At 38.2% G+C, this 27,325-nt stretch overlaps 1 protein-coding gene across 5 annotated transcripts in view; it reads left to right on the forward strand.

Moving 5' to 3' along the window:
* ADK (adenosine kinase) overlaps nucleotides 1-27,325 on the forward strand; it is a 568,464-nt gene that overhangs the window by 467,092 nt on the left and 74,047 nt on the right. For all 5 annotated transcript variants that reach the window (XM_074958637.1, XM_074958633.1, XM_074958635.1 and 2 more), the window contains 2 exons: nucleotides 12,288-12,323; nucleotides 23,479-23,593. In XM_074958637.1, the coding sequence (XP_074814738.1) occupies nucleotides 12,288-12,323; nucleotides 23,479-23,593 (151 nt within the window). The remainder of the gene's footprint in view (nucleotides 1-12,287; nucleotides 12,324-23,478; nucleotides 23,594-27,325) is intronic.

Genomic DNA, 27,325 nt, shown 5'->3' on the forward strand with positions numbered 1-27,325 from the left:
AAACATTCTAATTAAGCTATTTATACTACAGGCAAGAACAGGAAAAGAGAGAGAGATTATTTCCATTTTTAAATGCTTGGGATGTGCTCAGATGCTATGGTGATGGGGCCATGTAAGTACATAGAGAGACTGAAGGAGCCATTAAATCCAAAGCTAATCTAAAAATTTTAATTTCAGTTTGAAGACGATTTATAGTTTTTCAGTTATCATGTCACCTAGTGGGGGATAAATCTTGAACAGTGTAAGCATGTCATCTATATATACTGCAGGACTAATCTGTAAATCCCAGTAATTAAAGAAAAAAGAAAAGAAAATGGTGATAGTATGACAGAGTCTAAAATAAATGGAAGATTTTAAATATAGCGGGGGAGAAACTGAAATGATAAGTGGTTCAAATTGTAGTGCTGGATCAAATCTGTTATCTGATATTATCAAAGCTGACAGGCAAGCTGAAGATATATGTACCAAAATGTCAGAAAGTGTGTTGTTCTGTGAATGTGTTACACTGCTGCAAAGAAAGCGATGCAAGTGACAATTTCAAACAAGTGGTGTTCCTGCAGTTGTTTCCTTACTTCGTAGAGGCTTGGAGGTCAGCTTCTGTAATATTGCCAGTCCTCGTCACATCCGAAAATTAAAGAGTTTAATTTGGACTTAAACCAAGTCTCCCCCTTTGTAGCGCATCTGTGCCCATAACTAAGTCATCCTTAATATTTTTATGTGAATTAAGCCCAAACCTTTCATTTTCATCCTAGAGTTAAAAGTTAACCACACAGATTTACAATCTGTGGAATAAGTTAGTGCAATATTCATATTCATTAAACTGTAGGAAAAATATATTTGAACTTTAACATTTTTATGACTAGGTAACACATGAAATGGTATTTTTAACAGAAAAGGTAAACTAATCAATTAAAAGTTTAAAACTATATTAACAAAGCCATTTATAGTTATAATTTGGTTATCACTGTCTAAGATTAATGTTGTTTTAACCTAGTGGTCTTTAACGATAGTCCATAGAGAACCAGTGGTCTGCAGAGTTCTTCTTGATGGTCAGCAGAATACAATATTTTTAATAAGAAAATCTGATCTTTCTCCTAGGAAGTGGTCTGGAGAATGAAAATCCACAGTAAGAATCTGGTGTAGGGGATATAGGCATGAAAATAAAAGTAAAGAATACACCCTATAGGAAAGGGATCTGATGCCCTCACATACAATTACCTGAAGTTCTCATTTTGTTGAGCTACAAGAAACACTCTGCATTTGGAAAAGTAAAGACAAGGATATCAAATGTTATCAAGGTACTGACATGCAGAAACACTTATGTCAGATATGTTTATTCATATTGCCATATATCTTTAAAAAAATCCAGTACAGCTCTGAGCAGAGTTCCTGAAAAGATCACATCAGGTGAAGGAACACACATTGTACGAAATCACCAATGTGACACTCTTCAAGACTATGTGCCTGTAACTACCCATATCTTTGATAAATTGTATGAATTTTGTTTGCCAGGTGAATTACATTACCAAGTATTAGGTGAAACATCACATGCTTATTTATACAGGAAAGTAATTTTAACATGGTTGAGTTTTATTTTTAAAACTTAAAACAAGTTAATTAGTAAGTATACTTTTTTTTTCGCCAGACAGTGATTCAGTTTTTTTTGCTTTTTACAGTTTACAATTTGTTTTTACTGGCAAAAGAGATGTGCCTTCAAATTAGAAAGGGCATGGTGAGAAGTATCCTCATTTCCTTTTCAGCGTAGGAATGCTGAACCCATTTTTTTCCTGAAAATATCCTATTTTCGCATATGAGAGCAGAAAACCAGCTGGCAGAATAGACATTATCTTTTTACCTAAGCCAATTTTTCAAAAAGATAATTAAATTCAAATCATATGAGAAGGTGACTAGGTGTCTGAAGAAATCACTAATGGGATACAGAGCCTTTTGTTTCTTGTTCACATCTGTCCACGGTTGGTAGGAACTTAAGGTATATCTACACTGCAATTTGAAACCCACAGTTGCCCGTGCCAGATGACTCAGGCTACCAGGGCTTGGGCTGCAGGGTTGTTTAACTGCAATGTAGACTTCCTGGCTGAGGCTGCAGTCTGAGCTTTGGGACCCTCCCACCTCTCAGGATCCTAGAGCCTGGGCTCCAGCCCAAGTCCAAACATCTACACTGCAATTAAACTGCTCTGCAGCCCAAGCCCTGCGAGCCCCAGTGAGCTGGCACAGGCCAACCACGGGTTTTTAATTGCAGTGTAGATGTACCCTTATTGGCCTTATTGAAATAAATCTGTAGACTGAAGTCCACTTCCTATCAAAACCTTTAGTGCTACTTGTGGGTGTTGTCATTTGGGTTTGACAATCTATCCCCCTTTCTGTCTACAAACATATCATGCTAACCCAGGGCTCAGACTCAGCTTCCCAGGAATCCACGGGGTGAAGGGTCCAAGCCCGAGTCAAGCTGGAACCCAGGGTTCGAGCCCTATTGCTTTGCAATGTAGATGCAGCCTCACTGGACTTGTGCTCTGGGAGTTGACCAAAAGTATCCCACAGGCCAACTTTCTTTGTCCTCTGGATAGTCAAGTTTGGTGAACAGTCAAGTTCTCCCACATTGCACCATGAACAAAGGGATAGAGTGGCCACGTTTTGGGAGGGCACTAGGAAAGCTGGAATATGTGTGGTTGGACTCAGGCCCACATAATACAGTGCAGACCCTGGAGCCCCAGGTTGGGACCCATGGTTCATCAATTCCTAACCTGGGGTTCCAAAATGAGTGTAGAGGCTCAAGCCCTAAGTTAACAAGCCCAGGGTCTGCTAAGTCGAGTTCTACTAATATGGGGCTTAAATTGCAGTGTAGACATACCATGTGGGTATAACTGTAGTAGCCAAACCTGTAAAGTGCAACAGAAGCCATGAAATTTAAGTGGGGTTTTCAGAGAGAGCTACAAAAAATGTACAGACTAAGTTAACAGGCACTGGCATAACAAATTCTCTATAATAAGAATGTCTAAGTCAACTGAATTCAAATTAACTTTAAAAAGGTAAAATCAGTACTGTTAATATCAGTAAAAAGTCAGGACTCTTGCTGACAGATGGGGCGGTCAATTTTATTTTTTTGATAGGAGTTAGCTGAGCAGTTAAACCTAGCACAGAAAGAGAGTTATGTGATCGTTCACCCCCTGTTCTTTGTAGGGTTCCTGATGCGATAGCCATTAGTTATAATTCTAAATGGCCACACATGACATCATACAAACAATGTATATCAAACATCTTGCTTTTACTGCTAAAAATCTATTAACCTTTTAGGTGTTCAGTTGACAATATGTGATCTGCAAGTCCTGCTACATCACAGCAGTTTTAGAACTACCTAATCATTTTCCTCAGCTAAGATTGCTGTAATTTCAGGCCAGTGATTTCAGGCCAGTTTGAGTGCCTGCAATCACAGAAGGACTTGTTGAAAGTGATGCAGTCCTTTATTTCTGTTTGTCATCCCTCAGCCAGGAAATAATACAGGAGGTTTCAGATTACAGACTGAGAGAATCCAAGGGCCAGCATTATAGATTTCAAAAGATCCTGGACATCTTTCATTTTTATACATTTATTAATTCCTTATCTCCCCTAATACCCTATCTACTTGATTTTAACATATTTGTTTCCATCTTTATTTTGTTTACTTGATCTGTGGATTAAGCAAGAGGCATTTATCTTTTTCCCCCTTCTGCATTTATTTTTAATTAGAGACAGATGCATTCATATAGACAAATGGACAATTTAAGGTAATATGATGTAGCTAATTTGATACCAGAAGCATACGAGTTGAGATACAGTGAAGAGAGGCATAAATAGTGCTGTTCCTTAGATTAGGGTGTAAAGTAGAGATATAAGTAATAGCTCTTTATTCATCATAAAATTTCAAAATGGCTCAGAAGTGTATCACTATTGCAGCTGTTGCAGACCTTGTAATGGCATTAAGCCTCTGACTCTGAGTGACTTTTATTATTATTATTATTATTAATTATTATTTTGCCAGAAGATTCTGACAGCCACTACAATTCTAGTAATAACCTGAATAAGAAAACAGTTGATGATGATGCATAGGTAATAAAGATGCTTGAGCCTTGCCAAGGCTGATATGGGAAACAAAGTTTTAATTATTTTCTAAATGGGCCCTCACAAATCACTCCCTCCGGTAGAACACTACGAAATAATGTGCACATTGCAGCTCTTGTCCCACATAGTGTTTTCACATGTTCTAAACTGATTTTTTTCCCCTCATTTGGTGAAACCCATGTACTTTATGAATTGGTCAGTTTCTGTAGCAGCAGTGGGACAATTTGAGACAACAATATAGGGCATAATGTGCATCCCTGCTAGCCTCTATGAACTAAGATAACTTTGGGATCTGACACTGCTCGCAGGAAAGGTAAAAGTTTTCAGTATTTCATCCAGTTAATGCCAGATGTGCTTTAATCTGTAATATATAGTGGTGGGTATGCACTTTTTCAGAGATTATAGTGATGGTTCTCAGGCTCTATGCAGGAGCCGCCCAGTCTGTGACCAGCTTTTATTGATCCCTTGTCTGAAAATGTGAACAGTTGTATGCTCCTGACTAGAGAAATCTTTTAGATGAATCTCTCATATTTGTCAAGGGGCAAAATATTTTGAAGCATTGTACTCCCAGGAAGCATCTCCAAGTATGGATCAAACTTTACCAACTGCATGAGAATTTTATCAGATACATATTTGCTTCAAGAAGATATGCTTGATGTTTCCCTTTCTTTCTTTTCCCCTCTGCTCCCAAGCTCTCCGTCTCTCCCTTTCTAAAGAAATTTTTAAAAATTCTGGAACAATATTTCTTTGCTGCTGAGTTCTGAGTACCCTTTATAAATGGGCAGTTTTTATAAAGGTTTAGGAGGATGTATTGTTTTGATACAATGGAATGTGGTACTATCTGACCTAAAAGGAATGTCTGCCTAAACCAAATTGCAACCAAGTAAAAGTCTGTATAGAATAGACCAATGTTTTGTGTTGTAAATAACTATTGGTAATTGCATTAAACTGGATTGATGTGAAAATACATGTTGTTGTCACTATTCACAACAAGTTTACTGCTGCCATTAAAGAAAGTATATGGAGGCAGGTCCTTGGGTCATGTAAATTGTAATAGCTCCATTGAAGTGAATAGCATTATGACAGTTTACACCCAACTGAGGATCTGCCACATAAACTGTATATCTATCCTTTTTTAAATGTCAGGGTGCCGTGTGGACACTGGTGGACACTTCATAGAATTCTTGTTTTAAAATATCTATACCCAGATGCCAAGTAATCAGAATGCTCATCTTAATTGCGCTAATATCATTAGTATACTTTAAATCTATTTTTATTTGAAATATCAGCTACAACTCAGTAATATGTACCTTCCTTAATCAAACATAAATGATCTTAAACATATATCTACTTGCTTATACTTCTTGATTGCTATTACACAGTCATGGCATCGCTCCTAACTACATGATGTAAGGTTAATCGTGGCTCTTGCATCCTATTAATTCATCATATTAAGGTATGTGGTTTGCTGTTACTGCTCCTCATTTGAGAGCAGGACAGGTAATAAAATGAAGACATCATACATATTATGCACATTATAATGTAGCACATTATACAGTGAAGTGAGTTGTAAGAACAGATCATATTATGAAGTTTTTTATGTGCTTTATAGAATAGTCAGGTTTGGTATAAAAAAACCCCTACCAAGAAGTATGTCATGGAGTTGGTGATGTATGTAGGATGTCTTTGTTATATTCCAAAACATAGCAACCAGAAAGCTGTTATCCTTTTTATGCATTAAGACAGATGCCATTTCTAGGATCGTATTTAATAGTGTGACCTGGTCTGCAGTTGAAAGAGTGGAAAATGTGGCACAGCTTACTGAGGCATTTAATAAAAACTTCACCCCCTACTCAAAGACAAGTTTAACTCCCACACAATGATGCGTCTGTTACAAGAGAGGCACATGCAAGGGACTCTTGGTGCTCTTGATAGCAGTATTCTTAGAGACCAGGTTTCTACATAAGTGTGAGGAAAGTTACCACCTTCCATAAGAGGGGAAAAAAGTCTTCAGCAAAAAGGTGCCTGATTTTCAGAAGTGCTGAGCACCCAGATATCCCACTGAAGTCAAAGGCAGCTCAGCACCTTTGAAGTTTGCAGTATACACAAAGGGAGAGGCCAGCTGGATTGCAAACCTGGAAGCTGAGCATTTATTTGTTTGTAGTTTGCTTTAATTCATGGAGTGAGGAAAGAGAAAGCAATGGTGTGTGCAATTAAGCATTAATCCATGTGGAAGGGGACTGCTAGCAAGGGTCAGAGAATGATGTAGGAGAGAAAGAGGTGGGCTATTTTTTCCCTAGTTTACAACATCCAGGAGGGACAAATCTTTCTGCATACACTCATTCTTGAGTAGAGCTTCATGTCTGACACGTCTGTGATGCGTTGTGACCAAAGCATACTCAAATGTGTTTGATTTCTTCTATTTATTTATTTTTAAAAAAAATTTACAGGGATTTTGGGCAAAATAAATGAGTGTCTATATCATGGATATACTTTTTAACCACTTAGCTCAAAGGTAGTGTGTCATTACTACAGCAAAACTTAGACTGTCTGAACCATGTCTATCAGAAAAACCCCTGATAGAAAATCCAACTTCCAAAGTGCATCATTTGTTAAAAACTCTCTCTCTTAACTGCATCCCTATTTATTTATATTACTTTCTTGTCCTCCATTCCATTTAGATAATTAGGGTTTCACTTTAGTAAAATTTTATGCTACTAGCATTTCATTATGGCGGACAAGGTGAGATGTAGAAAAACAAGAGAGAATTCAAAGAAGACAAAGTTATACAAGGATTAGAGGAGAATTAGTAGGAGAGACTGAGAAGACTAAATGATTATGGTGTAGAAAAAAGAGAAGTCTCTGAGGAGGTGATCATAGTCTTTAATACCCTCAAGGAAACAATATAAATGAAAGAAAATAATAATTCACAACTCTCAGAAGCTGATAGTGCAAGGAGCAATAGCCTGAAGGTAAAGAAGGGAAAGTTTAGATTTTAGAAATTTTTAAAAGAAAGAGCAATTTGGCCATGCTATGGATTGCTAGATAATATGATAGAGACATCATTCAAGAAGTGTTTAAATGAGATATTAGTGGGAGTAAAATAGTGAATGAGTGGGTCTGCCAAATGCAGACTCAAACTGCATGATCTTAGTGGTTTTAAGGATCCATTAAAGTTTTGTTGCTCATAATCCACTTGGATTTGGGAAAAGCATTTTAATACTCTAAAACCGTTCTATGGGGGAGGAGGCTTTAAAATTATTCATGTTCCAGAATCTACTGATATGCTGCTGGTTTGTCTTCCCAAAGGAAATGGAGGGTACCACTTATAAAACTGTAAGCAAATGTAGGCAGAAAATGCTGTATCCGTGACCTTCCATGATGGGTGTGCAGATTTACAGGTGTGGCAGTGAGAACTCCCTCATTAATAGTCAGTATTCTACCATGGCAAATTTATGAGAGAAACGTAGGTAAAAGTGACTGGGTTTTATGGTGTTCAGTGAGATATTCCTTCCTTCAAGAAGGATTTTGAGGAAAGGTTAGGTTGTGCATCCCCTGCATTTGCGATCTTGTATAATTATTGAAAACGCATTCATGTGCAAGGTTATTGTTTCCTGCTGTTTTATAATTTATTTATGACATAGTGTTGGTTTTAGCAACAAAATGCAATTTGATTTGCTGTGATATTTTTGCAGGCTTAAAAGTCAAAATGCATAATGTAGATAATACCATTGCTGGCACTTTTTGGAAGGTCTTGTCACTTGATTTCAGCAATACATAGTTTTAAATGCTGTTGAAGAGAATTGTATGAGTTTTATATTGGCCTAAATTAATTCAATTTAATCCGGCATGCATTTTGTTACTGTTTTGAATATAATTTAATCAAGACACCATATAACCTTGGTACCAATAAAAAAAGAACTCAGTATGCCAGGAAAATGTAATATGTAGTTTACCTAGTGTTTGTTATGGCAAAGAGAACATACAGTCATTGATAGTTGAACCATCTAGCTCTGTAATCATAAAATTCTTGCTGAACAGGGGGTTAAATAGCCATAACAAAGTCGAGGTTAATTAAACTTGTGTTTGGAGGATATGTTTCTGTTTATTCATAAACAAATAGTTTTATATTATTGGTTATAAAAAGCCTCGGAATTTTAACAAGCCACGATACAATTAGTTTCAGTCCAGATTATAGACAGCTCCACTTAATAAATACTAGGAAACTAACAGCAATAAAATACATGCAAACGTGTAAATGGTTTTAAGCTAGCAAAAGAGATGTAGTATAATAGCAGTGGTAGGTACTAAAGGAAGTTGTCGTTTTTTATTGTTATCTCTTTAGTTTATCTCTCCTTTCCTGTGTAAACTGTTCAGTGTTAATTTTAGTGATACAGTGTTATTCAAGTTAAACTGCCCTGTACACACAGTTTTACAGTGTGAATTTCCATGTACTACTAAGGAATGTTTTTCCCAACTTGATGATGCATTATTGTTAAACCAGTTCTATTTCTAGTTTGGGCTATCCGTAACAAATCTGTTGTGATAGGCAATACAAAGATGGTATAAATGAGAGTCTGATGATTATAAATATATATCATAGTTTGAATGAGCACACAATGAAGCTTTTATAAAAGTAAGTGTTGTGTTGTGAAAATATGAGTTAGTGAAAGTTTATCAAAAGTGGGGAAAAAACCTATCCAGCCTCCTAAGAAAATTCTGTTTTGTTGCTGTTTTGCTTTATGTTGTCGCATGTCATGCATGAATGAAGATGCTGCATTCTCCAGGGAGCAGTAAAGTCTCTGAGTGGGTTGTTTATTTCCTTAATCCTTCCTTCTTTGTGACTCCTGATGTCAGATATAAAATGGAAAGCCTGTAAATATAGTGATTATCATACTGATTATCACCTGCATGAGGGAACGCCCTGACTGGCTATCATAACCCTAGCAGACTCCACATGTTACAACCACTCTAAGGTTAGATTTTAAACTGACTACTTCATTAGTGATGTGAAGCTCAGTATGAGGCACCCTGAGGCAGCACAGATGGGGACTGCTTGTTTCCTCTTTCACTCTTATTGTGAATAGAAACTAAAGATTGTCCAGCTATACTGAAAGAACAACAAGAGACACTTGATATGGCTTTAATCGGGCTGCAACTTTATTGTTAGATGTCTGGGACTACAGTTACAGTGCAGGTAACTCCGTGGTCATTTGAATAGCTATGGGGGCTTACGCCAACCCCCATTTTTTCCATCCGGGTCCCCCAGCCAACCAATTGCTGGGACCTTACCTTCCCACCACCTCAAACAAGGGTTAAGATGTACTATAAGGAAAGGGCTCCCTGCTGTGCCAGTCACAGGAGCCCCAAACCTCCCCCCCATTCCGCTCCTTTAACAAACACCTCCTTTCTAAGTCCTTTACCAAGCCATTTCTTTGGTAACTGTAGCCCTTCCCTATGGCGTACCTGCACAGGACATCCACCCCAAACTTACAGAATGAGCTGCGACATCATAACCTAGCTCCCTTCCCTACTCACTGTAATAAAGCCCCCCAGGAAGGCAAAAAAACCCACTCCACCTAGGCCAGTCTGGTGGTGAGGAAAAAATTCCTTCCCAGCCCCCCTAGAAAGGAGCGACTAGTGTGATGCTCACAGCAAGTCCTGACCAAACCTGATATTTTGTCAAGGGGAGGGAGTGTGAGTGCTGCTCCGCCTGGTCTGGAGAAAAGGGGCTTCTCCTACTGGGCTTGCCCCTTTTCAACTCCCCAGCCCTTCCAGTCCCTGGGGGTGAGTCAGTGTCACCTCACTGACCCACTCCCACTTTTGCAGCAGCTTCTGAGCCCCTCTCCCACCCTCCACTCCTAAAGCACTATTCCCCTTCCCCCAGAAAGCCAGACAATGCCTCTTCCTCTCCTCCCCATTAAGGTATGATGGGGTCATCCTCTCCAGTTCTGTTTGGTTAATTTACTTTGAACTATCCCTAAAACTAATATTTTTCACTCTTCCGCAAACCCAGTCTGCAAATCTTCAGTATTGTGTTTTGAGCTTTACTATTTTCTGTACTATGAGGGCTTTAAGGTTAAGGTTATTTTTAAATGGGTGTGATCCTTCATAGGGAGTTGCATGTGTTGATCAAGCCCACAAGACAACTTGTTTTGATGGTTTTGTTGGTCAAGGGAGAGACAAACACTGCTGTTGCTCTGTGGTACTTTCAAACATCTTTAGATCGAAGGTTCATTATAGACAAATCTGTGGTTGTATAAACTAGCTACCGTCACTTATGTAGCTGTAGAGATAGCAGACCAGCATAAAAGATGAAGCTATAAGAGGGGAAAATCAGAAGATAAGATATGTTTTAAGTGTTGTTCAAGTGCTTACACATTTTTGTGCATGGGCCAGGGCTTTCAAGCTGCATGTGTTATATGAGAATGCCCAATTCCAGAAAATTAAGATGAATTTCCTTAAAGTCTCTCTCCCATATAAGGAAATAAAAATACTGTTAACTGCAATAGTTTGCACGTCACAGATGTAAGAGTGTACTGGTATCCACTTTCCTGTCCAAACAATAGTTTAACACAGATGTTAATGTCTTGTTGCTCTGGGGCCTTCTTTAAGGCCCATCGGGATAGATCAGTATAACTTCGTATTTCAATTTTATAACTAAAAACCAAGGTTAAAAATGTAATCTGGCTACAATACATGGTTTTTAGTTCATTTTTATATTCTCTGTGAAGCTTATCACCCCTCTATTTTTCTCATTGTTGCTTTTTCTGTGTCCCAGTCCCATCTAAGCCTTTCCTGATTGTATTGCAGTTCATTGTACATGCATCACTTTATAGTAGAAGCTTGCAGACTCCTTTTTTCATATGAGTATAGGCTTTGTTAATGACATGCTGGTTTAGGAAACACTGCATGATATCTTTGAACCCTACACTCTTCCTTGACAGCCTGGCTAGCAAATGTCATTGACTATGTGATGTACAAGAAGGAATTCTATTGTAAGTAAATTGTCAAAGTGGCTAACCTTGCCTGCACCCAATTGTCAGGACCATGATTCAGTTTTTCTGTCAACATCAGCTAAGACTAACCTGGGCGGCCTTATATTTCTGCAGTGAGCAGCCTGAGGAGTTGTGCTTTTCAGCTTATCACATTTTATTAACCTGACCTTACTGTTGTAATCAATTACATCCACTTCAAGTTCTTAAATTGTCAAAAAATTGACAGGTTATGTAGGTTCACAAATGTGTATTTTTCCCTCCCCAGTGTACTGCTTAAAAGTGAAGCATTACCAAAAGCTGTCCTAGAGATACTGATAGTATGTTTAAGTACACTGCCTTAAATGGTTTGGTATGGTAGTTGTTTTAATTTAGTTGGATCATCTTGCTATTCCAGCTCAAGACCCATCCATCTATTAATATCACTTGGCAAAGTTAATTTGGAAGAAGGCAAGTTAAGGTGTAAAGACTCTTGACAATTGTCTGCAATATTTGCTTATGCTAAGTTGGAAAGTGGATAGGAAAATAACATTGCTATCGTCCTCTATGTCTCTGCTTTCATTGAAACACAAAAGATATGGCTGGAGCAATTAACATAGGTAAGAAACAAGGACATTGTGGTTCCCTGATGTTTCTTCTGCTCTTTGAGGAAAGGAACATAGTTACAGTGCCTGACACTGTGATTAAGACATCTGAGTATTTAGAAATGTTCATGTGATTCTGCCACAAAGGTTTGATCTCATTTTGTTTAAATAATATCTAATCCTATCTTTTTAATGCGCAGTAGATGACAAATGATTTTTAAAAGGCTTAATGACCTATATATCCTGAAGTCTAATAGACAAATAGGGACATGATGCTTTTTAATTAAGAATATATCTTAAAGCCATATGCCTGGGTTGGTTGTTAAAGTTACTATAACCAGAAGTGAATTTGCCTGCTTGAAGAAAAACATACATTGCACCTTCTTCATTGTAACTTGTGAAGTCCATTGATAATACCCTGCTGTCTTGCTGGGGATGGGGCGGGGTGCAAATATCAAAATTGAGCAACTGTATATGGATATACTGAGATAATTGTGTAAAAGAGAAGATGGCCTGAATGAGTTTCAAAATGTATTATTTCTTCATTATCTAGCACTTTATAATTAACTGTTTTTTATTTTTATTATTTCAGGAAGCTGCCTCTTTAGCCAGAGAGCAAGGCTTTGAGGTGAGTTAACCCACAATTGCACACTAAACAGATCCTAAAGGTTTTTTTCTTGCTGATAATAAAGTTCTTTTGGACAGTGATTGATGTGCTATTATACTCTCAAAGCCTCGCAGTGGTTGCCATGGAAACTTGGCAGTCGTCATGGTTTCTTTGTTCTGCCAGCTCAGTGTTATGACGCACTCTGCTAGGTCTGCACCCAACATCGCCTACAGATGTTATTTATTGAATTTTGAAAAGCCTCTTGGGAAGCCGAGAGGTTGGGCACGGTTTCAAGCTGCCTCTGCAGATATGGGACCTGTCAGTTTGTTCAGTTAAAAAGCTACCTCATTAGCTGCATTACACTCCATAAGGATTCGCTGCTAAAGCAGTGGTGAAGCAAGACTAAACAGTGAAATATAACACCGTTTTAAATAACTTAAACCCTGCCACATGCGGATTATCATTATGCAAATGAATTTTAGAAAGGTTGTAAATGAAATGGTTAGGAACTGATTAATGTGAACCCTGCTTCTACAAACAGCCCCTTTTGGAAGGGTAGTGTAAGTTTTTGTTTTCACACGCACACAAGTTGGTGTTTTCCGTCTGTGTTCTCCAAAATATACAACCTTCACTTAACACTCACTTTCTTGAAGTAAACACTGTTGATTTTACAGTGATTTTTCAGAGCTTTTGATGTCAACTTTATCATCTTGATGTATTTATTTGAATGACTAAGCTTTTTTATAGTTTCTCACTGGCTAAATTCACATACAATAACTTGATCAGGAGCTTTATCAGCAGTAGGACTATAGTGCCATCTCCAAATGTGCAGTTCTTAAACACTATAATTATTGTGACGACAACTGTACTAATTTTACTGATAGTTAAGTGATCCTACTGAAATGTAAATTGCAACACAGAGCACATGTAAATCCCTTTCAGCACTTTTAAGTGGGAATCAGACCAACTCAAAGTTATATGTTCTTAGTACAAATGTATAGATAGAGCTTTGACTCTTCAGCTCCCATTGGCATTAATAAGAGCAGCACAGTTAGAACCCTATAGGTTAATTTGAGAAATGCGACTTTTGTGTGGGTCTGATTGTGTACAAAAGAAGAGGGAAATATTTATATCTTTTGTTCTCCGATTTAGATTTCTTTAGGATCATTCACTAGCAGGTATATTAATGTTTTGGATATTAAAACTGTCCCATTTCAATGTGTGTGTCATAAATTCTTGCAGTTGCTTTGTAGAAATCTAGACATTTTATCACTGTCCGGATTCATTTGTATAATCTGTATTGTTAGCATAAAAATACATTTTCCATTTATTCTGTCAATTAAATGAATTTTGCAGATGCTTCCAAGTATCACATGTAGTGTAACAAATTATTGGGACCCAGTAGTAGCTAGACAATAAAGAAAAAGAGGAAGTAGTGTATTAAGCCAACCCATTCTATATTTTTATTGCCACCTTGAGCTAAAGATTTTGAATGTGTCTTGTTTAAATTCAATCCTAGTGACAAACCACTTTTGCTGGTGTCCACTAACCACCATCATATTAACCTTTCCATTAGCGTTTGCTTAGAGATTCTAGCATAGTTTTTTCTGAACATCCTAAATCTGCCACATTTGATTAGAGCACATCGGTAAAGTGCACAGTGATTATGATCTTATCTCCTATTGGCCCCATGCTTGGCAATAACTATCATGTCAAGTTTGCTGACAGTTATATATAAAATTTGATACGTGTCCGCTCTATTGTTTTCTCTTCTGGTTTGAAAAAAAATTCCGAGCACCAAAAAGCGACATCAAGGGAAGGTAGAATAACCTCCGTTAGATGTTTCATAAATAATAAAACATAATGCCTGTGTGAAACTCAAACTGGAAAAAGCTGAGCCAAGCCACTGCTATTTGAGAATGTTTTCAGAGCTTGCTTTGGACAGCACAGAGTAATTTGGAAATGCCTGTTTGTACTTCTGTGAATAAAGCACAGTATAAACTAACCAGACTTAAAAACAAGTGTAATATAAAAAGAAATGGCTAGACTAGCTGTTTGTAAGCATACCAGAATGTGTGGAGAAATAACCATTGTTTAGGCATGAGGAAAGGTCAGTCCTGAGTCAACTATTACACGACATTCTATTTTTTTGTTTGTTTGTTTCTTTGTAAATTTTGCATGATTTTTTTAAAGAAGAACTAAATCTCTAAAATGGATACATTGATTTGCAGTGAGAAGAGACAGCTTGAAGAGTAGTTGAGAGCAAGATAAGAACTGGAGTTGGGCAGAGCAAAAAACTGAATATTTTTCAAGTAGATAATGGATTATTAGAATCATAGAAATGTAGGGCTGAATGGGACCTCAAGAAGGCATCAGGTCCAGCCCCCTGTGATGTGGCAGGACCAAGTAAACCTAGATCATCCCTGACATGTGTTTGTCCAAACAGTTTTTAAAACCTTCTGTGATGGGGTTTCCACAGCCTCCCTTGGAAGCCTGTTCCAGAGCTTAACTACCTTTGTAGTTAGAAAGTTTTTCCTAATGTCCAACCTAATCTCCCTTGCTGCAGATGAAGCCCATTACTTCTTGTCCTACCTTCAGTGGACATGGAGAACAATTGATCACATTCTTTATAGTAACTCTCAACATATTGGAAGACTGTTATCAGGTCCTCCCTCAGTCTTCTTTTCTTAAGACTAAACATGCCCCGTTTTTTAAACCTTTCCTCATAGGTCAAGTTTTCTAAATGTTTTGTTATTTTTGTTGCTCTCCTCTGGACTCTCTCCAATTTGTCCACATCCTTCCTAAAGTGTGGCACCCAGAGTGGGATACAGTACTCCAAGCTGATGCTTCACCAGCGCCAAGTAGAGTGGGACAGTTGCTTCCTGTGTCTTATATACAACACTCCTGTTAAAAACCCCCCACCCCGCAGAATATTAGCCTTTTTCACAACTGCATCAGATTTTTGACTCAGTTTGTGATCCATTTGTAACCCCTAGATCCTTTTCAGCAGTACTACCCTTTAGCTCGTTATTCCATATTTTGTAGTTGTGCATTTGATTTTTCCTTCCTAGGTGAAGTACTTTGCGCTTCTCTTCTCTGCATTTCATCTTGTTGATTTCAGACCAGTTTTTCAATTTGTCAAGGTTATGTTGAATTATAATCCTGTCCTCCAAAGTGCTTGCACCCCCTCCCGGCTTGGTGTCCTCTGCAAATTTTATAAGCATGCTCTCCACTCTATTATCCAAGTCATTAATGAAAATATTGAATAGGACCATATCTAAGCCTGACCTCTGTGGGACCCCTCAAGATTCACCCTGCCAGTCTGACATCTAACCACTGATAAATACTCTGGTCTTTCAACCAATTGTGCACCCATCTTATAATAATTTCTTCTAGACCACATTTCCTTAGTTTGCTTATGAGAATGTCATGTGGGACTCAGTCAAAAGCCTTACTAAAATCAAGATATATCACATCTACTGCTTCCCCCTTATCCACTAGGCCAGTAACTCTGTCAAAAAAGGAAATTAGGTTATTTTGGCATAATCTGTTTTTGAGAAATCCATGCTGGCTATTCCTTATAAACCTACTATCCTCCAGGTGCTTACAAGCTGATTGTTTAATAATTTGTGCCAGTATCTTTCCAGTAGGATGGCTGGTCTATAGTTCCCTGGGTCCTCTTTGTTCTACTTTTTAAAGACAGATACTATGTTTGCTCTTCTCCAGTCTTCTGGGACCTCACCCATCCCCCAGGAGAAAGATAGTTGCTAATGGTTCTGAGATTGCTTCAGCTAGTTCCTTATGTACTTTCTGATTAATTTCATCAAGAGCTGCCAACTTGAATACATCTAACTTATCTAAATATTATTTAACCTGTTCTTTCCCTTTTTTGGCTTGCATTCTTTCCCCCTTGTTGTTAATATTAATTAACCTTTTCAGTGAAGACTGAAGCAAAATATGCACTAAGCACCGCAGCTTTCATGATGTCATCAGTTCTTAGTACTCTTTCCCCACTAAGTAGAGGACCTACCCTGTGCTTTGTTTTTCTCTTGCTCCTAATGTATTTAAAAACGTCTTCTTATTTTATGTCCCTTGCTAGGCGTAACTCATTTTGTGCCTTACCCTTTTTGATTTTGTTCCCACATATGGTTGAGTACCTGATTTAAATGACAGTCCTGCTAAGAACTTAAAGTTAAGATACTTTATCTAAAAGTTTCACAAGCATGATTTAGCATTGAAAATTAGTTATAACTAGAGTTTTTCATATCTACTGCATTTCTAGCTGCAAATTATTAAAGCGGCTTTATACTTTTAGGACTTGTATTAGACAAAATGCTTCTATAAATATATATTCAATTCCATATGTCTGTAAAGATTTTAAAGGACCAGGTTTAAAGAAAGAGAAAACACAATTTAGTCATTTTCAATAAAGTTATACTTTTACATAGAAATAACTTGTTGCTTTGTGCCAGAGATAGGGGAAAATCTTTAGTTGTATAAAAAAATCACAAAAATGCTGCTAAGAAAGATCACATTTGAAGGACTCTTTGGATGTACTCCAGCTCCAGTTTATCGAGTTAGATGGTCTTCTGTCTCACTTGAAGGAAATATCAGTGAGTTTTCATCCAGCACTGCATTCTAAGGCCACCATTTCCTGCCTTTATCTCCTGCCCCACATTCAGCTATATTAATTGTAGGTGGAACTTAACCTCTAATGTATGGCTTCCTACAGTGGCACATCAATACCTGCTTACTGCATGAATTTTTTGCTAAGTGCTCTGCTAAATGAGTAGTGTGTGCTCCCTCTGAAGTCAATGCTTCATCCCCAGCAATGCATTACAAGGTCTGCGTAGCCACAACTACTTGTTCCAAGCTTACTCTCAGGCCTGGTTGTACCATGAAGTAGTATAAGGTACTGCTGCTAAGAAACCAGCCTTGCAATAGATCTGTTTTCAAGTAAGTTAAATGGAGAATTAGAATGTGTTACACCAGGCTTTCTGGGTTCGTCCTGTATAATGGCTGATAGCTTTCTGCTAATTTTATCTAGGGATTTAGGAAGTACCATTTTACCTTCATAGAAAATTTAGGGCTCAGTTCTAATCTTAGCGCTTTTTGTGAAAAGGATATATAGTAAAATAGGATAATATGTGTGTAATAGGGCAGCTACCTCCTGAGCTCCCCCTCGTGACCTGAGGTCACGTTGCAGGACTCTCCCTCTGTTTCACCTCTTCGGGGTCAATGAATAATTCCACACAGTCTGTCTCATCCAGTAACAGCCCTTCATTATCACAAAGTTCCAAAAAAACAAATACCCAAACTCTTCTACCCATCCTAAGCTGGGCACAGTCCTTCTACCCTGGGAGACTCCCTTTCTGTTCTCTGAGCATGTGGAGAAGATGCAGGACATGTCCTACTTTCTTTGCCTTCTGAAATGGAAAACAAAGAGAGCCACAACTCCCTTCCCTGGGGACCACAGCAGGCGGCTCTCTCCCCCTGCAGCTCTGGCCTGCAGTTGCCCCAGTGACTGATCACAAACCTCTGTTTTCCTTCCCAGAGTCCTGATTTAGTCATGACTTGCTTCAGTCTTTCTACTTGATTAATCAGATTAGTAATGTCACAGGTGGGCTGGGCCATTTATAAGGGCCATCCCCCCCATGACTGTGTGTATTAGGGGCTAGTAGTGCCTCCACACAAAACTGTTGGTCTCCCAGAATACTGCAGACTTCCAAAAAAATCCCAAACCATTACTTTAGATGTATTGGACCAAATTCAGCCTTGATGTGTGTGGGCACAACTCCATTAATTTCAAGGATTTAAGCCTGTTTAAGCCAGGTCTGAACTAGTCCCATTATATTTAATGTACATATATTCAGAGATAAAGAATTGGAGGCTTTGTTTGACCAACTGTGGGAGGTTTCAACTGTATGTACCTGTTATTCAGCATACATGACATATGTTTCTGAAGTGTAATATGTTCTACTTGATAGAGTAAATGCAGCCTGTGAGCCTCCTCAGATGCCTTATTCAATAGAGAGCTGCCTGCCCCTGTGTGATTTTTATATCTCCCTAGCTAAATCAGAGCCAAATCCAAATGTAAAATCCTGCATTTCGAGGCATCATGTGCATTTATGACACTCTTTTAGATACTTTGGGACCATAAAGCAATGATATGTTTGCACTCACCCATATATGTAAGGGAGTAAGGGATTCAGAACGGTGCCCTGGATAAGAATTCAAATATAATCCAATGCAAGTTACGAATAAAAGTAGGAAATAATCTTTGCTACAGGTATTTCAAAATAATATATATGGAATCATTTTGCTGAATAGAAATTACTTATTCAAACTTGAGGGAAGGTAGCATCTTACAGGGACTTGAAAGACATGCCACAGCTGAAGCCCTTACTTGTCATTTGTCTGTCACTTCACTGAACCACGTGACACAAAACACGACAACCGCGCTTCAGAATATAGCAGTGCGTAATGGTCAGACTAAGCTAGACTGTGGAGAGGTGAAGGACTTTCCCACATTAAGATTATAACCATCTTCTGTTATAAGGCCCCATTTTAGTTCCCTTTGTCATTCCCAATGACTTTGGTATGGAAGATTAGTTTGGCCTGAAAATTAACTGATTTATTCACAAGGTAAAAGATAATGTCCAATTTTATTCAAAGGTTGCAGGAACAGTTACAGGACACTAAATTACCCTGGTTTGAAATTCTGACTTTTGTACAATGTTTTTTTGTTTCTGTGTAACTCAAAGACAGCTTATTACTCCTACTTCCCCATATACTTAGATCTACTTGAAAACTTGTGCTTTATCTTACTGTCTTTCATTTCCTCCTTTACCTTCATCCTCAATTAATCTTTTTTTCCCTTGGGTCTTTCCTCTCTGATTTCAAGGACACCCTTGTAATCCCTCACCCTGAAGAAATCCTCTCTTGATCACACCATTTTCTCAAACTATAGCCCATCATTCTTGTTTCCTTTGACTCTGAAGTCTGAGCAAGTTAGTTTACTCCAAATGTCCTCAAATTCTCTGATTCCTTCATTCTCTTTACTATGAGCTCTCTAACGATTATCACTAGGGACCACCTCCTAGTTAAATCTAATAGCCTCTTTTCTAGCCTTATTTTCCTTGAGCTCTCTGATGCTTTAGTCTCTCCTCCTTCATGGCTCTCTTCATGGCCTCTAAAGGTTCAGGATTTAGATTAAAACATCTAGTAGCCTGGATACTTGTCTCAACCAATGTAGGCCTGCTATTCTCTAGCCCCCAACATCTCCTATTCACCACTTGCAGTTATCTTCTTAAGGAGAGGTACTATAGCATCTTTACAGAAGAAGAGAAGGCCCAGTTCCTTCTCTGGCATCTTCATGGTTCATCTCATCCTTCTTTTCCTGGAGAATAGTGCAATGTGGCCTTTCTGTCCTCCTCCCCTCAACCAGGAGAGATGTGGGACTCCTTCCATTTGTCTTTCTGGTAGGGAAGGCTATCTTCCAATCTCTGTGTTCCCTTCTCCCAGTGTCCATGTATGTCACCCTGCATCTGTCCTCCCATCCGGGGAGACCAACCACCACATCTTTTCTCTCTCTCCATATTTATCTTTTATACATTAAGAGGAGCTGGCACTATGCGGGCAGGGCAGAAGCTTGTCTGGTTGCCTTCTTACTGCCTCATATGCTTTCTGCCCTGGATCATTTTTGGATACTCCAGCAGGCAGCAAAGCAGCTATGGTAAGGAGTTTGGGGAGCAAAGGCAGCCAGAGACCTCCCACCCACTCAGGATGGCATAGCCTACTAGTGAGAGGCCAGTTTGAAAAATTGTGTGACCTTCCTGTGACATTGTCAGGGACTGTAAACATCTGGAACTAAATTTCAAAAACGCAGGGTAGCCCTGACCAAAATAATGCAGTTGACAAGTATGTAGTAATAATTTTAGTTACAATCCTGGTCTCAATTATGCCCACTACAATCATCTAGGAAGTTAGTTCTGAATTAGAAAGCCAGGACAAGACACATGATAAAACCTGCATAAACTGAGACAATTACATGGTCATGTAGGCATGTCTTAGACACTTACATAAATGGTAAAACGGAATGGAAACTATCTCTCCAGCTCTCCCTCCTCCCCCACCCCCAGTATGAGTAGCAAAATCTGGCCTAAAATTATTTAGGCTACCCAATACTAGAGAGGAGACTTGTCTTGTTTAGCCTAACAAGAAGGTTGACAGGAGAGATGATTTCTCTCTATAAATAAATCAGGGATAAATACCGGGGAGGGAGAGGAGTTATTTAAGGTAAGCACCATTGTGGACACAAGAGCAAATGGATATAAATTGGCCATCAACAAGTTTAGGGTCGAAATTAGTTTCTAACCATCAGAAGAGTAAAGTTCTGGAACAGCCTTCCAAGGGGAGCAGTAAGGGCAAAATACCTAACTGGCTTCAAGACTGAGCTTGATAAGTTTATGGAGGGGGTGGTATGATGAGACAGCCTACAATGTCATGTAGCTGATCTGTGACTGCAAGCAGCAAATATTTCCAATCTCTTATGATGGGACACTAGATGGGAAGGGCTCTGAGTTACTACCGAGAATTCTTTCCCAGGTGTTTGGCTACTGGGTCTTATCCAACTGCTCAGGGTCTAACTGATTGCCATATTTGGGGTCAGGAATGAATTTTTCCCTGGGTCGGATTGGCATAAAATTAGTGTAAATGGTGGAGTCTCTGTAACTTGGGGTCTTTAAACCATGGTTTGAGGATGTCAGTAACTCAGCCAGAGGGTAGGGGTCTGTTACAGGAGTGGGTGGGTGAGGTGCTGTGGCCTGTGATGTGCACAAAGTCAGACTACATGATCATGATGATCCCTTCTGGCCTCAAAGTCTATGAGGATATGGACAACTTTGAGGGATCTAACAAAGCTAAGTGAAATTAAATTCACTTTTGACATACAAGATAATGAACATGGGAAGGTATCATTTGAAATACTCGTACATTGCTGGATTCTAAATTAACTGTAACCACTCAAGTAAAAGTCTTGAGGAGCCAATGTGGACAGCTCTATGAAAACCTCTGCTCAATATATAGTGGTGGTTTAAAATAAATAAATAAAAGTTAGAATAAAGAACGGGGCAGAAAATTATACTGAAAATATTATAATGATATTACATTAACAAACAGTCCACCCTCACAGACTTGCTGAGTTCAGTTCCAGTCACTTCCATATAAAGGCAGATAGGAAAGACTGAGACTGTTTAGCTTAGAGAGGATATAAATAGGTTTTGGCAGGATTCAATTTTTATTTTGTTATTTTAATGGCTAATATTGATTATTTTAAGCATTGTTTTATTTTTATCAATTAAAATTTTCACAGTTGCTGAAAATTATTTCTGGGGATTGTCAAATAGTATATGTTGATATTCAAAAATTTAAAGCTTTATAAATGTTAAAACACAAATTGTCAACATCACATGTCAAAATATACAAAGTACATAAGAATGGCCATTACGTCAAACCAGTGGTCCATCTAGCCCAGTGTCCTGGCTTCCGACAGTGGCTGGTGCCAGGTGATTCAGAGGAAATGAACAGAACAGGCAATCATGAAGTGATCCATCCCCTGTGGTCCACTCCCAGCTTCTGGTAGTCAGAGGCTAGGGACACCAAGAGCATGGTATTGCATCTTTGACCATCTTGGCTAATCCCCATTGATGGATCTATCCTCCATTAATTTATCTAATTCTTTTCTGAAGCCCGTTATACTTTTGGCCTTCACAACATCCTCTGTCAATGAGTTCCACAGGTTAACTGTGCATTGTGTGAAGACGTACTTCCTTTTGTTTGTTTTAAACCTGCTGCCTATTTATTTGTTGGGTGATCCCTGGTTCTTGAGTTACGTGAAGGAGTAAATAACACTTCCTTATTCACTTTCTCCACACCATTCATGATTTTATAATAAATATACTGCATAGTATAGTACATATCCTTAAATCAAACTCTAATAAGTTCTCAAGCAGCATTTTTCTTACTTTGCCCAGCTGTAAATTTCTATTATTATTAATGGCAATATCTTTTCATTGGTTTGTATGTGTATAGTGAAATTGACATTTATCGATAGAAATTTAATCCTTGCACACCTAGATATAAATAAGAAGGGACATAGCAAATGGCACAGAGAAAGCATGTTCATTTTGTTATTCACGCTCTTACAAATTAGATGCAAAGGGGCATTCTCAAATTGAATTGAAAGGCAGCATATTTTGTAACTGAAGAAACGAAATACTTTTAACACACTAACTTGTGGAATTCATTGATGTAGAATATCTTTGAGACCAAAAGCTCAGTACTGTAGCATTAAAAAAAATGATTAGACCTTTATATGGATAATGAGAACATTTACATTAGGTAAGATTTTTAAAAATAGGAATAGAAACTCTTGTGCTTCAGACCATAGCACAATCACCAACAGATGGGATTAGGAAGGATTCCTAAAGGCTGGTCATTCCATAAGTGTCAGTTACTGGGTGTCTTGCATCTAAATGAAGCATCTTATACTGGCCACTATCAGAGATAGGATACTGGAATGGATGGACCACTAGTCTGATTCAATTTGGCAATTTCTATGTTTCTACATATATACAATATGGTGTGGAAATTTGTAGTCCCTCAGAAGTGTTCAGAGAAACAGCAAGGGCCTGATTCTCCTTGAATTACACTGTTGTAAATCAGCAGTAATTCCATTGAATCAGTGCTGTTACAGCAGCGTAAACCCTCTATATATGGGAAGAGAATCAAGCCCTGAGATTTTCTGAGTTATTCTCTTTCTCATTTTATTTTTAATTTTATGGGGAATAAGGTTAGAATTTAGCCAAAGCACGGAAAATCAATAGAAATTGCTAATTAGGAAATGCTGTGTAATTCTTTCATTAGGCTCTGCATTGTGGTGATTGGTATAGCTCCAGTATCACTTCCAAGATTATAGCCAATGGCCTCTTGGTACTACATAAACCTTTAAGAGAATGAAGTATTCTTCCTCTTAAAAATCTTTCTCAACACACAATAAAGTCTATTTTATTATCTAGTCATAAGAGGATAAATCTTTGATCTACTAATAAAGTCTTAATCTTTCACTGCTCTGCTATGCTGGTTACAAGAATTTTTTCTCCCTTGCTATTAATAGACTGAAGATATTAAAGAGATAGCCCGGAAGGCACAAGCCCTGCCAAAGGTGAACCCTAAAAGGCAACGAATTGTAGTCTTCACCCAAGGGAAAGATGACACTATAATGGCTACAGGTATCTTTTTAAAGCTGTATTGTTATACAGAATACATATGCGGTAAATCATGTATTAGTTTTACAAATAATAACTGTGAAATTGTATTCAAAGTACTTGTCTTTCCCTGATTTTATCTTAATAAATGTTTCTCATGTTTTTAACCCCTTAAATGTCCTAAACATCAGAAGTTAATATTTCACAGGAAAGTTCAACAACTTAGTTATGGATATCTTAAGTTATTTTTATAACATAGATCTAAAATATTTCTCCAATTGGTTTTACTCTGCTTTTTATTACTTCAGATTTTATCTGCAAAGCCATCTTTGCTGCAAACAAGAACACACTATACTTGTTGGGAACAGCTGCAGCAACAGTAGAGTACATTTAAGCATTTGTGAAAATGAGGAAGTGAAATCCAGCACTAAGTGAATTTCCAGTCTTTTTTGATTTGAACAGAAAGTCTCACTTCTAGCTTTTCTCAGCTGTCTGCTCTTCCATTCTCAAAGGAATAAGTGGAAAAAAGGTGTTCTAGCTGGGATATGAGTGGCTTCTGCTGTTTGAAATAATGATATGTGACACACAGATTTAAGCATTACAAACATGACTGCCTGCCTTTGAGCAGGCGCTTTAATTTGTCCACCTATAATTGCTAGATTAAATAATACAATTACTGCCATGTGCTGTTGCAAGCCATTTTAGTCATTAATTCCTGCACAAGGTAAGGTATTAATTAAGGGTCTGGTTCTGTTAGGTGCGGAGTGCCTCCTGTGAGGCTAGGACTTCAGGATTGGGCTCCAAGTAAATATGTCACTACCTTACAATTTGTTCTTAGGAGAAATCTAAATTATTTCTGTTTTTTAGATTTTCTTCCCATAATTTGTTAGCCACAAACGGCTTTCAAACAACACGGGTTCAGAGTTGGATATGTCTGTCTTGTCTTGCAAGCATGACAGCTTTGCTTCCAAAAAATCACTGCAATATTTGAATGGTCCATATGGAGATGCTCCACTTGAGCTTTGTACAGTTGGCTGAAAAAATAGCAGTAAAAATGTTTTTATACATGAGTTAGTAATAATGGTGGTAAACCTAAATCTTACATGTAACCCTCCTGTGCTCTTATTTAATTTTCACTGTGTATTTATTTTATTCTTTAAACTGGAGTTGTTAACAAATCCATTAATCCATTCTTTGATATTTTTCCAACTGGGAGCTTATTTGAGAACTGACACTTGCTAATCTTAGCTGTTTGTTCCCTATGAAAACGAACTTAAATTAGAGAATGCACTTTGTATGCATGATAAATGCAAGATGGATAGAGAAGGTATGCAGTGGTGTCAGCTACAAAAGCAAACATGATAAATGTTAAGGCAGTTTTGAGCCCTGGGATAAACTATTCAGTGCACAAGCATAGCTGAATCTCTTTGCTATGTTGTTATTCATGGCAGCCAAATAAATGTCAATAATAAAAGAGAATTAAAGATTTTCATTTCCCAGAGGCAGTCCTCTAATACAGCTTGATCTTTCATTTCATTTGTAATTCGTTCTCATGTCAGGATGCAATCATTTGCCAGGCTCTGTGTGTCATGTTAAGTCATTTAATAATGATTAAGAACATAAAAATGCTTGGCCTGTGGGGCAGTTCTCAAAAGAGATACCAATTTGTTATTGTTCCCCACCCCCTCCTCTCTTCTTGAATATGGATCAGCCTTTTCCCACCTCCTAGCTTTAAACTACTAATGAAGGATAGAAGGAAAATGTGTCCCTTGATTTAGCATATAGTGACACCACAGACTGGCATAGGGCAGTGTTAACACAGTTATTTCAACACTAATTAGGGCTTGTTGTGTTTTAAACCCTGCATTGTAAAGTGTTTATAAAAGGTCATTGGAAAGATTGCTGCACTGAACAATATCTGAGTGTACAAATCAAGCCTCTCTTCTTTACTGCATAAAAGACAATTAATACATGTTCACAGGGACCAGTTGTGGTGCAGTTTATTCTAATGCCTTTCTGAAGAGATCAGATATTCAGGAAGAGTTTGGTCAGAGATTAAAAGAATACTTGCAAGGAAAAGGAGGCAGTTAGCCAGCCATGGGTTTGAGCATGCTAGTGGAGAGCTCCTACTTTAGACTGCAATTAAATAACCTTTTGTCCGGTTATGACCAGCTGAACATGACAAAAGGAACTTCCTGGTTACTAGGTCAAAGAGAGATGTCTAAAAGCAATATAAACATGAATAATTTAATTTCTCCCACCCTATCTCAGGGCTTCAGCATCTATGCAACAGACTCTGCTACTTCTATCCCTTCTTCCCTTGCTGCCATTAACTGTCCTGAAACAGTTATTGAACAGATCACTTGAAGTCTCCTCGAATTCTCTTTATGCCAACCTAGGAAAAATTAACCACCTCCATCCACAGGAGCTTTGGGGGGCACCTGCTATAAGTTCTAGTCTCCTTTGCCACAATGGACTCCAGCTGCCAGGCTGGCAGGAGCAATTGCAGGGAAAGTTCTGTTGAGCTCTGGCCTGCAGCATGCTCAGGGCACTGTGTGAGGGTGAAGCAGACTGAATTGAGATGCCAGCCTCTAACAACACTCTATTGAGCATGTGCAAATGACAATTTTCATTGGCTTCTCACTTGGCCGTAATATGGTTGCACTTTCATGGGGGACAACAAAAGGTGTCTCTGTTGAGAGGGGAAACAAGTCCACCAAATTTCACATTTGCTCCAAAACATGGAGCTTCTCAACATGATGAATGTAAGAATTAACCCTGGCAAAACACCATTTTTACCCCTAACGTTCTCAGAAACAACAGAACCATTTTTGCTGAAACTTTCAAAGGAAAAAAATACACTGAGGCAGACATCTGGCCCAAGAAAAATGGCAGCCAAAATTGTTCAAGTTAGGCAAAGTTATAAGCAAATGAACACAGGGACTTAGGGATTGTGTACTTGGGGAAATTTACCAGCAGAACTATATTATACCAGCATAGTACTGCCAGTAAATGTCATCACATTAGACAAGCCCTTATTTTGGAAAGTGCAAGGCAACTTTAACTATAGGTATCACTGCAAGCTTCCACGCATAATAACAAGACATTCAGCGATACCTTTTGGTAGTGATCACACCATGAAAAGCAGACCAAAATGAAAGCAGAAAGTTGATTAAACAAAATTGTGGCCTCTAGAAAAGCCAAGTTGTTCATAGTCACCATTTGCTGTCCATAAATAAAAGAAAAAGTTGGGGATATACAAATGGCTTTACTAGGTATTTCTGTGAAGGTAATTGTACAATGTGTTTTGAGTTTTTTGTCATAAATATTTGTGGGAATGGTTTGATGTTTTTTTCAGCATTTGGTTTATTTGAAAGTTCTCCCACCTGAGAACAGAGGAGGCAATGCTCTTGATTTAGTTGAGCTATCAGATTGCATCCATTAACATATAGTTGAGTAATTTTTTGTACATACTATCATATGAGCTAGTGCAGCGAATCCTGACAGTTAAAATGGTCCAGGTTGCCTCCGTTTGCTAATGCAGGTGTTGATCCAGAAGTATGCCTGATTCAATCAAAATGAGCCTTTTAGTTGTTGCCCAAAGAAAGTTCTGCAGCTGTGGAGGTTGCCTTTTTGAGTGAAGAAAAGAAATGCTACCTTATCTATTTAGCAGAGGTCTCTTTCCAGGGGGCAACTATCAGACCTCTCCCAACCTAATCAATGTATATGGGAAGGGCGCTCTTGGAAATGTTACTT

Source organism: Natator depressus, chromosome 7, assembly GCF_965152275.1.
Source record: "Natator depressus isolate rNatDep1 chromosome 7, rNatDep2.hap1, whole genome shotgun sequence".
NCBI lineage: Eukaryota > Metazoa > Chordata > Testudines > Cheloniidae > Natator > Natator depressus.